Below are 15,082 nucleotides of genomic sequence, written 5' to 3'. Positions count from 1 at the left end.
GCTAGAACAGAACAATGGGTTAAGGAGTTATTGTATCACCCTCAAGTGGCTGCCGCAAGAGATGGTTTAAAAAGACAATTATACTTTAGTCTTCTATGCTCTCTAACAAATTACCACTTTATAGTTGAAAATAACACATATATTACCTCCCAGTTCTGTAGGGCAGAAGGCCAGTATCCTGTAACTTTCTCTCTGCTCCAGTTCTTACAAGACTGAAATGAAGGTGTTAATCAGTTGAGTTCTCATCTGGAACTCAGGGTCCTCTTCCAAATCCATTTCTGGTATGACCTGAATTCAATTCTTTGCAATTATAGGACCAAAATCCCCATTTGCTTGCTGGCTGTTAGGAGGGAGTCCTCTCAGCTTCCAGAGGCCACTCTCAGATCCTTGTCCCTTGGCCCCCTCCAACACAGCAATGGAGAACCAACCTCTCATCAGTTCCCTTCCACGTCAGACTTCTTTTGTTTCCAGCTGGAGGAAACTCTCTTCTTCTATAGACCTTAATGAGATTATATTAGGGCCATCTAGATAATGTCCCTGTCTTAAGTTCAACTGATAGGTAAATTTAATTACATTTGCAAAATCCCTTTTGCAATGGAATATGACATGATCATAGGAATAACGTGGGAGAGAGAGGAAAATGGAGGTCCTGGAGCCATCTTAGAATTCTGCCCACTACACGTCCCATGAATAATGGGACAAATAATACTATGCTCATTGAACATATGAGAAGCACAGAGGCAGATGCCAGGGCCCAGATTCTGGTGATGAGCAGAATGCCATGTCTGTCTGACAACTGAGGTAGATCATTTCCAGTCTCTTGAGGGTAAGGATGAAGTTGAATATTTCTTAGTGCCTCTTCCAACTTATGCGTGGCCCAGAGCAAGCCCATAACCAAATGCATCTTCATTTATGTCCCTGGTGAGAATTCCTGAGGGAAAAGGGGAAAAACCCAAAGTTAGTATTCCATATCTATAATAATTCAGGTAAACTTATGACAGAGATTCACTAAGAGTGGGAGTCTGTCTAAATTTGTGAGGACATCAGTGTTATATGATATTTTTAAAGAAACTCAGTTTTATTATTTTAACTTTATACAATAATTTGTTCTATGACAACCACTTTTCAGAGCAAAGATTCTGAGGGAACATGATTTTAGAACTATGTAAGAATTATGGATTTATCTGAGATACCAGTTTCTCAAAAATGGGTGCTTCTAAAGTTTTTGAAATCAGTTTATTAATTTGTATAATACATGACTCCCTGTGTAATCATATTTTTGCTATTAATTAGCGCAAGAAATAATTTTCTCTATAGATAGCTCAGAGGAAAACATTACAAATTGCCTACGTATGGAGTTCCATGTTCACTCAACAAATATTGAGACTGTATTACATTCTAGGGAATTATGAGGAGCTCTAAAATCTCTCCAATGATTTAATAATCTATGGCAACAGTGAAAAAGAGCATAACAAGGAGTGGTATGGAGGGGAAAAGTGGAAGAGTTCAGAAAAATTAGAAGTTAAGGTAAGAAGCAGCAGGCAGGATTCTCAGAGGAGGTGGCACTTGGAGCTGGACTTCTAAATTTTAAATTCAAAGCCCATGCCCTGGCTTCAGAGGCTCTGCTTGATCTAGTCCTTGCCTCATTCTCCATACTCCCCCTATACTGCAAATTACCTTGGACACATGAAGCCGTTTCCTGCCTCAGAGCCTTTGCTCTTCCTATTTCCTCTGTCTGTAATGTTGTTCTTCAGATTCTGTCACACATCTAGATCATTCTCAACCTTCAGCTCTCAGCTTAAAAATTAACCCCTCAGAGAGACTTTTCTCACTTCCTGTCTATACTGATCCCTTTTTCCCTCTTCATGACTTGTCAGCCACCAAGTTAGTGATAAAAGAATAACAACAATACTAAAAGACTGACAGGAGAAGGCATTGCTGCTATCTCCATTTTACAGTTGAGTGTGCCAGAACTCAGAGAGGCCAAGCCACTTCTCCAAGGTCACACGGCCAGTAGAGAAGATGCTGGGATTTGAACCCAGATTGTCTGATCTCACAGCCCATAATTTTAACCAGTATGTCCTAGGTGTTCTTCATATTATAAACACTATTGGGGGTGGGGGTGGGGGTTGTCGGTGCAGTGTGCCTGGGTGGCTCAGTCAGTTGAGCATCCAACTCTTGATTTTGGCTCAGGTCATGATCCCAGGGTCCTAGGATGGAGCCCTATGTCAGGCTTCACACTGAGGGTGGAGCCTGCATAAGATTCTCTCTCTCTCTCTCTCTCTCCCTCTGCCCCTCTCCCCAACTTGCACTCTCTTCCTCTCTCTAAAATAAAAATTAAATAAATAAATAAGTACAACCAAAAAAACCCATTGTGGGTATTCATTTAGAAAATCAGAAAATAGTAAAAGGTGGAAAAGAAAGAGAACCTATAATCCAGCCACTTGGATAACTCCTGTAATATCTTAGTTTACCTACTTCCAGACACTTTATCTCTTCCAAAGTTGATTTCAAATGGGGCCATATACCAACAGAAACATGAAAAGATGCTCAACATCACTGATCATCAGGAAAATACGAATCAGAACCACAGCAAGATACCTTCTACATGTTAGAATGGCTAAAATCAAAAAGACAAGAAATAACCAGTGTTGATAAGAATGTAGAGAAAAAGGAATGTTGGTGCACTATTGGTAGAATGCAAATAGGTGCAGCCACTGTGGAAGATAGCATGGCAGTTTTTCAAAAAATTAAAAACAGAGTTACCATATGATCCAGGAATTCTACTACTGGTTATGTACCCAAAGAATAGGAAAACACTAATTCAAAAAGATGCGTGCACCCCCATTTTTCTTGCAGCATTATTTATGATAGCCAAGATATGGGAGCAACCTAAGTGTCCACCGATGGATGAATAGATAGAATGGATAAAGAAGGAGTAGTATATATACAGTGAAATATTACTCGACCATAAAAAAGAAAGAGATCTTATCCTTTGTAACATGGGTAAACCTAGAGGGTATTATGCTAAGTGAAATAAGTCAGAGAAAGACAAATACCATAGGATTTCGCTTATATGTGGAATCGCAACAAATGAACAAATGGCAGAAACAGCCCCATGAATACAGAAAATAAGCCTATGGCTGCCAGAGGGGAGGGGCATGGGCAAAATGGGTGAAGGGGAGCGGGAGATACAGGCTTCCAGCAGTTATGGAATGAACAAGTCATAGAAATGAAAAATGCAGCATAGGGGATAAAGTCAATGGTATTGTAGTAGCATTGTATGCTGGCAGATGGGAGCTACACATGTGGTAAGCATTGCATAACATAGAATTTTTGAATCACTATGCCATATACCTGAAGTTAATGTAACATTATGTGTCAACTCTACTTCAATTTTTTTTTTAATTTTTTTTTCAACGTTTATTTATTTTTGGGACAGAGAGAGACAGAGCATGAACGGGGGAGGGGCAGAGAGAGAGGGAGACACAGAATCGGAAACAGGCTCCAGGCTCTGAGCCATCAGCCCAGAGCCTGACGCGGGGCTCGAACTCACGGACCGCGAGATCGTGACCTGGCTGAAGTCGGACGCTTAACCGACTGCGCCACCCAGGTGCCCTTCTACTTCAATTTTTAAAAACGAAGACTAAATTCTTTCAAAATGAATCCATATAGTATAGCCTGCTTTATAACCTGCTTTTTTCCACTTCACAGCACACTGAAATTTCCTTCCACGTTATCTCTCATTTCTGAATAGTAGTGGCTGCCTCTACCAGGTGTCTACTCGGGTCCAGGTACCCCACTAGGCCCATTACACATCATCCTCCCAGTGCTTTTAGGTTGTTCCTGTTATCGTCCCCATTTCATAGATAGATGAGACTGAGGCTCAGCTATGTAAAATCACTTGCCCAAATCATATCCTTAATAAATGGCAGGGACAAGAGTAGGAGATCTATACAGTTTCTGATTTCCTACTTAGTAATTTTCTTCACTGTCCCAGAAAGGGCTGTGTTATCCCTTTGGTGCAATGACTGGGGGACTTGGGGTAAGAAGAGGATGAGCACGTATTCCCTGCCTCTGGGGCTGCCCTGCTAGGTTGGCTGGGGGTATGTGGGAGGTGGGGTCTGAGTGTGCAGGGAACTGGGTAGGGTGAAAAGATACCTGACAATAGAGGATTTTCAATTGGCTATTCTGAGTAAAATAACTCCTTTCAATACATGCCTTGTGCTGGAGCTAACCAAACATTAATTAAAGCAGAAGCATGTATTGTTATTTTTGCTCCCATTTGCTGATATTTAAAAAAAAACCCACAACATTCCAACGCAAAGGACTTCAAATACTGGATATGTTAAGCCGCAGATGACAACCCAGGGCCACATCTGGCACCCTGAGGCACGGACCCAGGCCCTCGGAACCCATCGTACTTCTGAAACCAGCTGGTGGATCAGCAGATAGTAGGAGCTCTAGGGAGGGCTTTGGATATAGGGAAACCATATGTTTTGGTATTATAGGCTAGCCAGCAGGCAGCTAGCTATAAAAAGAGAGTGGCTTCTTCTAAGAACTTAAACCCAAAAATATATGTGGAGGAAGTCTCATTTTAACACTAGTATGGTGCCAAATATTCCTTTGTGTCTAGGAACTGTGGGCAAGTGGTGTTTGGGACCTGAGAAGGTAAACCTTGAAAGAGAAGAGTGGTTGGCCCTGGTCCAAGCTACACCCACTTCCAGCGAATGAAATAACACCATTGGAATTTGATGGATTTGGGTTCATAATCAAGCTCCATCACCTGCTTGGTGACCTTAATTAAATTGTTTTGTCTCTCTGAACCTCTGTTTCCTCATTTGTCAAAAGGAGATATGTCTACCTGGGCTGAAGAGAGCAGTGAGGACTAAAAAAAAAATGGATGCCAAGTATCTTCTGCAGGATCCCCATGCAAAGGCCATAGAACAATGGCTGTTTGGGGCAAAGTGAAATTCTTGCTTGTTTACATTCTCATTCCACCTCCACACCAGAGCACAGGCTGTCCCTGTCCCTAGGAAATACCTTTCTTTAAATTTCAGGATGCTCAAAGCCAGCCTGCCCTGCATAGCCCTGTCAATGGCCCCTTTTCCATGCTGCCTTTCCAGATTTTTCCCAGTTAGGCATGGCTTTTCCTACCTCCGTACTTCCTTAGCACTTAGTCAGTGACTCCTTATGCTGTTCACCACAGCTCAGGCATCATAGTTGCTTCTGGTGGGTCCCATTCATTCTGTTAAATTGATTTCCTTGAGAAGAAACTTCTTGGTTATTTTTCATCAGGCTTTGTATATATTCAGTCCTCAATAAATACCATGTAATTACTCAATTTATTCAGTATATGTTCATTGAGCACCTGCTTTATGCCAGGCACTGTGCTAGGCACCAGGGATATAGCAGTGAATGACACAGATGAGACCCCTGGCATCACTGAATTTACATTTTAGTGGAGAAAGACAGATAATAAATGAATAAATCAATCGATAAATACATAATTTATAGAAAGATCATTTCAGACTTTGATAAGTGCTATGAAAAAAGGAAATGAAGTGAGAGAGACATGGGTGGCAAAGACAATACCTAGAGGGGTGTCTGTGAGGAGGCGACGTATGAACATAAATCTAAAGGGTAGATAGAGGCATGTTTGGGACAATTGCAGAGAAGTGAATTCCAGGCAGAGGAAACAACTGTTGCAAAGGTCCCGAGATGGGAAAGAATTTGCTGTATTCTAGGAACTGCAAGATGGCCAGTGAGGCTGGGGCATGGCAATGACAGGAAAGGTGGTACAAGATGAGGTTGGAGATGGACCAGCTCAGGTTGACCCCAGCAGAGCATTTGGATGTTACTGTGACAAATTTTAACTGGGGTGAGGAACAACATGACTCTATTTACAGTTTTAAAAGATCCTCTGGCTGCTGTGTGTACATGGATTATACAAGGGCCAGAGAAGCAGCAATGAAATGTGACACTGATTGATATCTAGTGCAGAGAATGTTATCTGCAACTATGGGCGTGATTGGATGGGAGGGACTGGATGTGGGGGTGAGATAAAGAGACAAGGCAGAAATGTCTCCCTGGTATTAGGTTTGAACGGCCAGATGGACAGTTATGTCACTTCCTGAGATGAGGAAGGAGAAGAATTCGTCAGTAATGTTGTATTGATTTGGGGCTTTTTGGTGGACGTTCATTAAGAATTTTGTGTTAGATATTTCAGGTTTCAGGTGTCAAGGAGGCAGTTAGATATGCATGTTAAAGGTTGGGAGAGGGCCTGGAGATTTAAATTTGGGAGTGGTCAGCGTCTATGAATAAAGGACTTGGACTGGAGGAGGTCAGCTGGGGCAAGATGGTAGGCGGTTATAGTAACAGGGCTGAGACCTGAGCTTTGGGAACAGAAAGAGCTTAATATTGGGAAGAAAGGAAGAACCAACAACAACAAAAAGACTAAGAAGGAGTAAACTGAGAGATAGGAGGAGACTGAGGAAAGAATGGACCTAGAAGCTAAGAGGAGTGTTTCTAGAAGAAATCATCGAATAATCACCATTATTACAGATGACATCTTGAGCCCTGCTCTGTCTGTGCAAGACATGACTTACTCCTGGAATTCTTACCATCCATGAGATGGATATCATTATCCCCATTTTCAGGTGTGAAAACTGAGACTCAGAGTGAACCAATGAATCAGTACATTTTTAAGAATAACTGAACTCATTTACATCCATTCTTTTGCAAACTGCACCCGTGCGACACTCCCATAGCCTACCTAAATGGAAAACAATTTTCTATTTTGAAACATAGCTCTGCATGTGCTGCAAACTTAGAGCTTGTTGTCCAGTCCCCAGCTTCCCACCCCTGGGACTCACCACAGAAGTCCAAGGCCCACCCTGCTGCCACAGTGTTAGAACACAGTGGCCAGCAGCTGGGGAAATTAAAACGAGTCACTTCTGCTGTGCCAGGGAAGTGCTGGGTGATTTGCAGCTGGTGACAAATGGATGATTTGCCATCCAAACATAGTGTCTCAGATTAAGTGGCCTCACGAATAAAATTCTTGCATTTGACCAGAGCTATTTACCCTGGTCTGGGAACCTTCATACCTGATCCCTAGTAAGCCTCTCTCCGAACATAGCTCAGCTCAGTAATTAGCCAAGATGGACATTTGTTTCTCCCACTAATTTAGAGGCAGGCCATCTGAGTTTCTGCCTTCACACCCATGTTTTCATTACTTTTTTTTATTTAAAAAAATTTTTTAATGTTTATTTATTTTTGAGACAGAGAGAGACACAGCATGAGCAGGAAAGGGGCAGAAAGAGAGGGAGACACAGAATGTGAAGCAGGCTCCAGGCTCTGAGCTGTCAGCACAGAGCCCAACACGGGGCTCGAACTCACGAACTGTGAGATCATGACCTGAGCCAAAGTCGGACGCTCAACCGACTGAGCCACCCAGGCGCCCCTCATTACTTTTTAAAAATAGCCATTGGAAGCAGATGACAAAGGGAAATAGGTTGAACTCAGTGACCTCTTGAGCTTGGCTGAAAGAAGGCACACAGGAAGTGTCCCTTCTGTCTCCTTCCTCTTGGGGATGACAGGAAATGCTTTTGAAATGAAGAAGAATGTCCATATCCAACTCCTTGTCAGAATTGTCCCAGAGAGTAGGTTGACAGGATCGAATGTTGATTGCTTTTTAATGACTTTCCATTCCCCACATTGGTCTCAAGGATCTGATTTCCTAAAGTCCCTGGCCATGGCATCTACTCCCTTACCTCCAAGCAGGTTATTGCTCCTTGCGCTATGTGAAGACCTCCATCCTGAAATGCTTACTCTGTGCCAGGCACTGTGCTACACCCTTCATTTGTATTTTCATGTTTAATTCTTAAAAACACCATGAGTACAATTACTTCATTTTGTAAAGAAACAAGCACAAAGAGATTCAGTGACTTGCCCAAAGTCATACAACCAGTAAGTAATGAGACAAGACTCCATCCTGCTTTATCTGACCCCTGGGCCCATTCTCCTCACCAATGCCCTCTACTTTCTCCTTGAGGATAGCACAAAAGTCATTATCAAATGAATCATTGCAATATTTTATCTGGATGTTTACCTGGAGGGACTAATAACTAGATAGATGTTAATATATTTCTTGACTACTGTAGCATACTCACTTAAATCAAAAGTCTCTGACATTCACAATAGGATTAAGGGCAGGAGTCAGCAAACTGTGGCCCACAGACCAAAACCAGCCTGCTGTGTGTTTTTATGGTTAATTTTTTTTGAATACAGCCATGTGCATATGTTTATGTATTGTCTATGGCTGTTTTCATACTACAACAACAAAGATGAGTAGTACATGAAGCCCACAAAGCCTGAAATATTTACTACCTGGACTTTTACAGAAAACGTTTGCCTATCCCTGGTCTAGAATGACAAATCTAAGCTGAGAGATTATAAAAAAAAAAAAAAAAAAAAAATTAAAGGCCTACAGTGAATCCTAATGCATGAACAGGACAGGAAATATCCATCAGAAGCAGAGAATGATCACATCAGAGCCTTACTGTCTTCTATTAGCATCACATTTAATAATATATGCAGTGTCTTATTAACAAAAGTAAAAACCATCATTTACAAGAAGAGACAGCTTATAGCCACCATCAAGAGCATGTCAGAGTCCATTCACCCAGTAGGCATGAACTGCCATTTGAGCATTGTCCTCTTCCACAGCCCCTGCTCCCGTGGATCACCAGACCCTGTCACTTTGATCTCTTCATGCAGCCTGCCCCTCCCAATTTCCACGGGCTCTGTTTTAGCAAGTTCAACCAAGCATCACCCCTGTTCATCAATAATACTATAAGTAATAATCATTATAGCATCTTTAAAAAATCACTACAGCAGCATGGTTAGAATTGTAATAGGAGAAGGATTATGGTGTGATGGGGAGCAGAAGGGGTTGCTTAGAGCTCTGCTTGCAATGATTGGGGAGTTGAAGAAGAGATAATATTCCACTCACCTCCTCTTTTTACCTCTAACCACTGAGCCTTCTCCTACTACTGTACCGATTCTGCTTAACAGTCTCTTACTTATACTCCAAAACCAAGCACAAGTTTCTCTTCCTCTGATAACTGTCCCTAACACCTGCCAGCAGAGTAATTATCAAGTCTTTCTGTGTCCCCTTAGTACTACTTTCTTACTTGTCACATAATTAAGATAGTACTATAATTACCATTTATGACATTAATATAAGATGGTGATAGTTCTACTGAGTGCTTACTATGCTTCAAACACTGTGCTAAACATTTGGCAGAGAATCAGGGTATTGGACCCCACAGCCTGTGTTTTAATCACTAGGCTACACTGCCCTCCCATCTTCTGCATGGAAGGCAGAGACTATTGTGTATTCACTTTTTTTTAAGTTTATTTATTTATTTTGAGAGAGAGAGAGAGAGAGAGAGCACATGCATCAGCAGGGAAGGGACAGAGAGAGGGAGAGAGAGAATCCCAAGCAGGCTCTGTGCTGTCAGTTCAGAGCCTGATGCAGGGTTTGATCCCATGAACCATGATATCATGACCTCAGCTGAAATCTAGACACTCAACCAACTGAGGCAGCCAGGCACCCCATGGTGTATTCACTTTTATCTCTGCAATGCCCAACAGTGCCCGCCATACAAGTAATATTTATAAAATGAATGGATAAATAGTATGGCACACATTTCTAAAGATACCTATCCCTTGGTCATTCAAACACTAATTAGGTACTACTGCGAAGAGATTTTATAGGTATAATTTGAAGTCCCAAATCAGTTGATTTTAAGGTACAGAGATTTTTCCAGGTGGACCTGACCCAAACAGATGAGCCCTTTAGAAAAAGAGAGTTTTCTCCAACTAGTGGAAGTCAGAGAGGTTCAAAGAATAAAAGGGATTGCTACACTATTGCTGGCTTGAAGATAGAGGAGACAGGTGATGCAGAATGCTGGCAACCTCTAGAAGCTGAGACAGCTTCGGGTGAACAGCCATCCAGAAAACAATGACTTTGGTCCCATGACCACAGGGAGGTGAATACTGCAAACGACCAGTGAGGTTGTCCAACCCGAACTCCAGATAAGAACCATAGCCCCAGCCAATACCATGATTTCAGCTTGGTGAGACCTTAGTGGAGAATCTAGATACCCCAACCCAGACTTCTGATCAACGGAACTATGAGACAATGAATGAGTGCTGTTAGAAGACACTAAGTTTGTAGTGATTTGTTATGCAGTGATAGAAAACAAATACAAATAGGTTTCCAATTCTCTGGAGATGCTGGTGGTCAGACTCCTTTCTGTAGCTCCCAAATGTCCCACTGAGCTTTACAAGAATTGAATCATGGCTGTGATCCAACATCAGGGAGATGACATGGGTTGAGGAAGTCTGTGCTCATCTACAAATGAATCAGAATCTGGTGAAGGAGGTAATGTTCTACAGTGGGTAGACTTCTGGACAAGAAATATGAAGTCCTGGTTCCTAGTCCTAGATTTGCCAATGGCTCACTACATGACCCTGGATAAGTCACCTTATGTCATGTAACTGCAGATCTTTCATCTGTAAAATGGGGATATTCATCCCTCTCCCATCCATTTCATAGTACTGTAAATGATGATTGAGTAAGATAAAGAGCCCAACAAGGCATATAAGTTGTGACCAATTCTAGAGGAACATAGGGATTCCTCAGCGGGTTAGGGACTTTAGGGAAGAGCTGTGCCAAGTTATAAGACTAATAAAATTCAGGTGATGAGGCATACCTCCACGGGCCAGATAACAGTTGTTCTTCCCTACTAAGGAATTTATCCTATAGCTCCCTAGGAGAATAATTATCACAAAAATAATGCCTCATGTTTCAACAGCACTTTTCAAAGTCCTTTTCCCTGTGCTATTTTAATTCCAATAACTTGTATCAGTTAAAGGAAAATAATCAACTAAGTCTAGTTCTGAAAGTTTTGGTTTCTCACCACGACATAGAGTTAGTCTCACCCATTACACAGAAGAGAAGACGGAGGCCCAGCTGGGCAGGCAACTTGCCAAGTTTATGGGGCTGGTCAGTGAAAGAGCAAAGACACTCATTCCCAGTCTTGGCCTCCAATAACTCCATCTCCCTACTTTTGGTATGGAACTGGGAAAATGCAGAGTTCTTAGACAGAGGCCCAGCTTAGCCTGTACCAGGTCTGAACTGAAGAAGGATGGTGTGTTACACTCAGGTTCCTATCACATGGATCAGATGCAAATGAAGCATTGGAATCATGTCACATTTTGAGGAGCCTCTTCCCCCAACCTTCCAGTTATGCTACAGATGATACTTACTGGCTGTTAAACAACAGACTCCTTCTTTGGTATCTTTATTAAATAGGTGGGGATGTGGGAAATAGTGTGCAGGGTAAGCTGCTCTCAATGCCTAGCAGATAAATATTAATTAAAGAAGAACAGGGAAGAAGGATCCATTGACCTGGAACTTTCTTGGGAGGGTTTTGAGTTTCACTAGATGATCCCCAACTTGGGATACTTTAGCTGGGTCTCTCAGTTCAGTAATGTTGGAAAAGGAAATAGCCATCCTGAGCACTTGGTTTGAGGCTGTTACTCCAGACATCCTGGGCTATAAGCAAGTTTGAATTCTCCTGGCCCTGAAAAATATTCCTGGTCTCTAGAATCCAATGTGAATAGAATTGGCAGGTTATGAGAGAGGTGATATTCATGCATTCACTTGTTATTGAGGCCCACTCTGTGCTAGGTGCTATAAGATTCTTTACTCTCATGGAGCTTATGATCTAGGGGAATGATAGTCAACAAACACACAGAGATCCAATTTCAATGACAATGTGAGCTACATGAGGCTCTGAGATTCTTAAGCCTGAATGCTGAAAAAGTGCTAGGTGGGTTGAGGTCTGAAGGATGAATAGGGTTGAAACAATGATGGGGGTGGGAGTGGGGGCAAGAGTGGCATGTGATAAGGGTATGAGACTTTTGAATAGAAAGAACCAAACAAAGCCCAGTGTGACCAGAGTACAGAAAGCATGTTGTGGACACACTGGCGAGCAGGCCAGGGGCCAGACCACATGGGACCTTGATGGTCACCAAGGAGTTTGAATTTTATTCCAAGTGTAAGAGAAAGGCTTTCATGGATTTTAAGCAAAGAAGCAACATAATACAATTCACGTTTTTTAAAAAGACCACTCAAACTGATTCAGCAGAAGAGTGGAAGGAGGGGCTGCATGGAGGGGAGTCTAGTTTAGATGCTACTGTGGTCACCCCGAGTTGGGAAAAGAGTAGCATCTTCACACAGCCCCAGGACACTGATATTTGCCATCTCCTAAGGTGAAAAGAAGATCCTGTGATTTTGAGTACATATGTGTACTACCCCTAGGGCATGGAGAGAATAAGTTTGCCTCTTTGTATCTCATTTTGCTTGACTGCCCAATGGAAGCCATGCATCCTGGTCTACCTAGTTATCATTTCAAATCACGGAAAGGGAGAGATGGGAGGAGTAAGAGAGAAAGCTGGCCCTGTGTAATATATGACCCTCTGTGTAGACATGTCTCCAGCACATCGTACCCTGGGGACTAAGAGTAGGCACCAACACAGCTTCTTTGTGAATGGTCCACCAAGTGAACATCTTCAGAAATGGGGAAACCCACTCTCACCCTCAGAATAGCCAACTCATTGTTGCACCACCCTACCTATCAAATACCCACTCCTTGTATTGCTAAAACACTTGTACCAAATGCTCCTAAATCGGGTCTCATGGCAGCAGCCTCCTATCAATCCTTCAGGGAACACCTCTCTCCGAGTCTCTTTTTCTGGTTCCCTCCTCCTGCAGCCATTCTTCACAGGGCATAGCTTTGCTCCACTCTCCTGATCTCATTCCTTTGAACAAATTTCCTCTTATTTCCTCTTTTAATAGGAAGCATCTAAGAACATTATTTTCCATATAGCAAGCAACAACAAATATTTGCTGAATTTTTTGAAGTGAGCACTGTCTGTCTAGAATCAAAAGGAGCCTGTAAGACATGCAAACAAAGTGGGACACACAGGAACATGGGAATAACACAGAGAAGGTCGGGTAGGGTTTTCAGAGCATTGTGGAACAATCAAGCAAGCTAGCAGGCCTGGGTTCTGCTCCTGAGTCAGTGCGATTTGAGACTCGAATTTATCTGTAAAACTTACAGGTTGTATTGGTGATTTCTTTGGTGGTTAAGTATTAAGTTTTAGTTAAGCACTGTCACCTACTGAAAGCTCTGAGCTTAAGGCTGTCAAGGCACATGTTAGAAAGGATGTACAATTATAGTAGTGCCAGGATGACACTTACTTAACAAATCAAGCTGGATGGAAAGAAAATTAGAATGCAAGCAACTTTATCACTGTATGATTCAGTATGATTTGATGCCCTGTATGTCCACCATACCACATCATATGACATCAACATCAGTTTGTAATATCTTTGAAAAAATATTCTAGAACTGGAAACCTCCTAGCCAAATCTGAAAGATCATAGAATTCTTGACTAGTCATGTCTCTCCTCATTGTTGGGCATAAGAGAGGCGTCTAGGACTCTAAGAACATCAAGGAACAATTTCTCACCTCATTTGTGATTGTCATAGTTGCTGTTTGGATCCAGTACAAAATACGCTTTGTCTTTTATTTCAGCCAAACTCTTTCCCTGTGGTAGGTGGGAGAACTGTACTTGCCCTCAACAGTGACATTTCCCCAAAGTGGCCGAAGTACAGCTGTTCACATTCTGCCTCCAATACATTCTCCCTTCCTTTCCTTCTGGTCCATTACTTTGGTGGCCTTTGAAGGCCAAAAGAAGAGTAATGAGAAGGCAATCTGGAAACATTTCTGAACATGGTCAAACGTGTGCATCATGTGTGTAAATGCATTTGCAATTCATATGTGTGTGCACAAACATTTGGTGATATGTAACTGCATTTAAAAGGATGTTTGTAAGACAGATAGATGATAGATAGATAGATGATAGATAGATAGATAGATAGATAGATAGATAGATAGATAATGTTTGTACATATTTGTGATTTTGTGGTCAAGTGTTGACATATCTGTCTTTGTTGGCACATGTCTTGATGTATATGTATGTGCAAAGGTGGTGTGAATATATGCCTGTGGGATTTTATCACCCATGAAGGACAGCAACCACACAAGTCCTTATCTTGTAATAAGGAATAAAATGCCAACATGAATCTCTCTGACATTTGAATTATCACATCTAGCTGACAGAGGAGAAGGGTGCAATAGGGCTTGACAGCTCTGCTGACGGGGCTTAGGCTGGCCCTTGGCCCTTCCCTATGGCCTTATGCAGTTGATGTCAATGCTTCTGACACCTCTTCCCTTTGGCCTGCAGGTCCCTGTCTGGCCGCATCGTTGGTGGTGTCTGGTGGTTCTTCACCTTGATCATCATCTCCTCATACACAGCCAACCTGGCTGCCTTCTTGACCGTGGAGAGGATGGTGTCTCCCATCGAGAGTGCTGAGGACCTAGCGAAACAGACGGAAATCGCTTACGGCACACTGGAAGCAGGGTCCACTAAGGAGTTCTTCAGGGTAGGAATATCCCTTGTCCTAGAGCACCTTCACAAAAGGGAACCACTACTGTCATTAAAATATCCTCATTAAGGAGCATGTGATTAGAGTCAACCAGAGCAACTGCTTAGCATAGTACAAGTCAGGGAAACTCAGAGCATTTCTCAGCTTCTTACAAATTCTTGAGAAATCTACAATTCTATATTTGTAATAACTTCAAAGCTCTTGCACTGAATCAGACCCCTTACGTATGCCAGTCTGTGCCAACTTCTCTGAGGGCTGCAAAGGATATGACATTCAGTTCCTTCCCTGTTCCCACACATACTTGCAGTCTAATTAGTAATTGATTAGTATCGGCCTAGGGACAAGGTCCAGACCTGATGCCCTTTTATGTCCTCTCCTTGAAGACTTGATGAATAAGGAGATGGTATATGGGGAATGATTACTGGAACAGGTGGTCTATTTAACAGTGCCAGGAGAGAGAAAATGTGAAGTGAGAGTAGAGGTGATGGAGAGGT

At 42.3% G+C, this 15,082-nt stretch overlaps 1 protein-coding gene across 2 annotated transcripts in view; it reads left to right on the top strand.

Annotated features, from left to right (window-relative positions):
* The window catches only part of GRIA1 (glutamate ionotropic receptor AMPA type subunit 1), a 307,810-nt gene that overhangs the window by 248,810 nt on the left and 43,918 nt on the right, over window positions 1-15,082 (top strand). For both annotated transcript variants that reach the window (XM_045436653.1, XM_045436642.1), the window contains exon 12: window positions 14,387-14,585. In XM_045436653.1, the coding sequence (XP_045292609.1) occupies window positions 14,387-14,585 (199 nt within the window). The remainder of the gene's footprint in view (window positions 1-14,386; window positions 14,586-15,082) is intronic.

This window comes from Leopardus geoffroyi, chromosome A1, assembly GCF_018350155.1.
Source record: "Leopardus geoffroyi isolate Oge1 chromosome A1, O.geoffroyi_Oge1_pat1.0, whole genome shotgun sequence".
Lineage (NCBI taxonomy): Eukaryota > Metazoa > Chordata > Mammalia > Carnivora > Felidae > Leopardus > Leopardus geoffroyi.
This window is presented reverse-complemented; position numbering and strand designations above follow the sequence as displayed.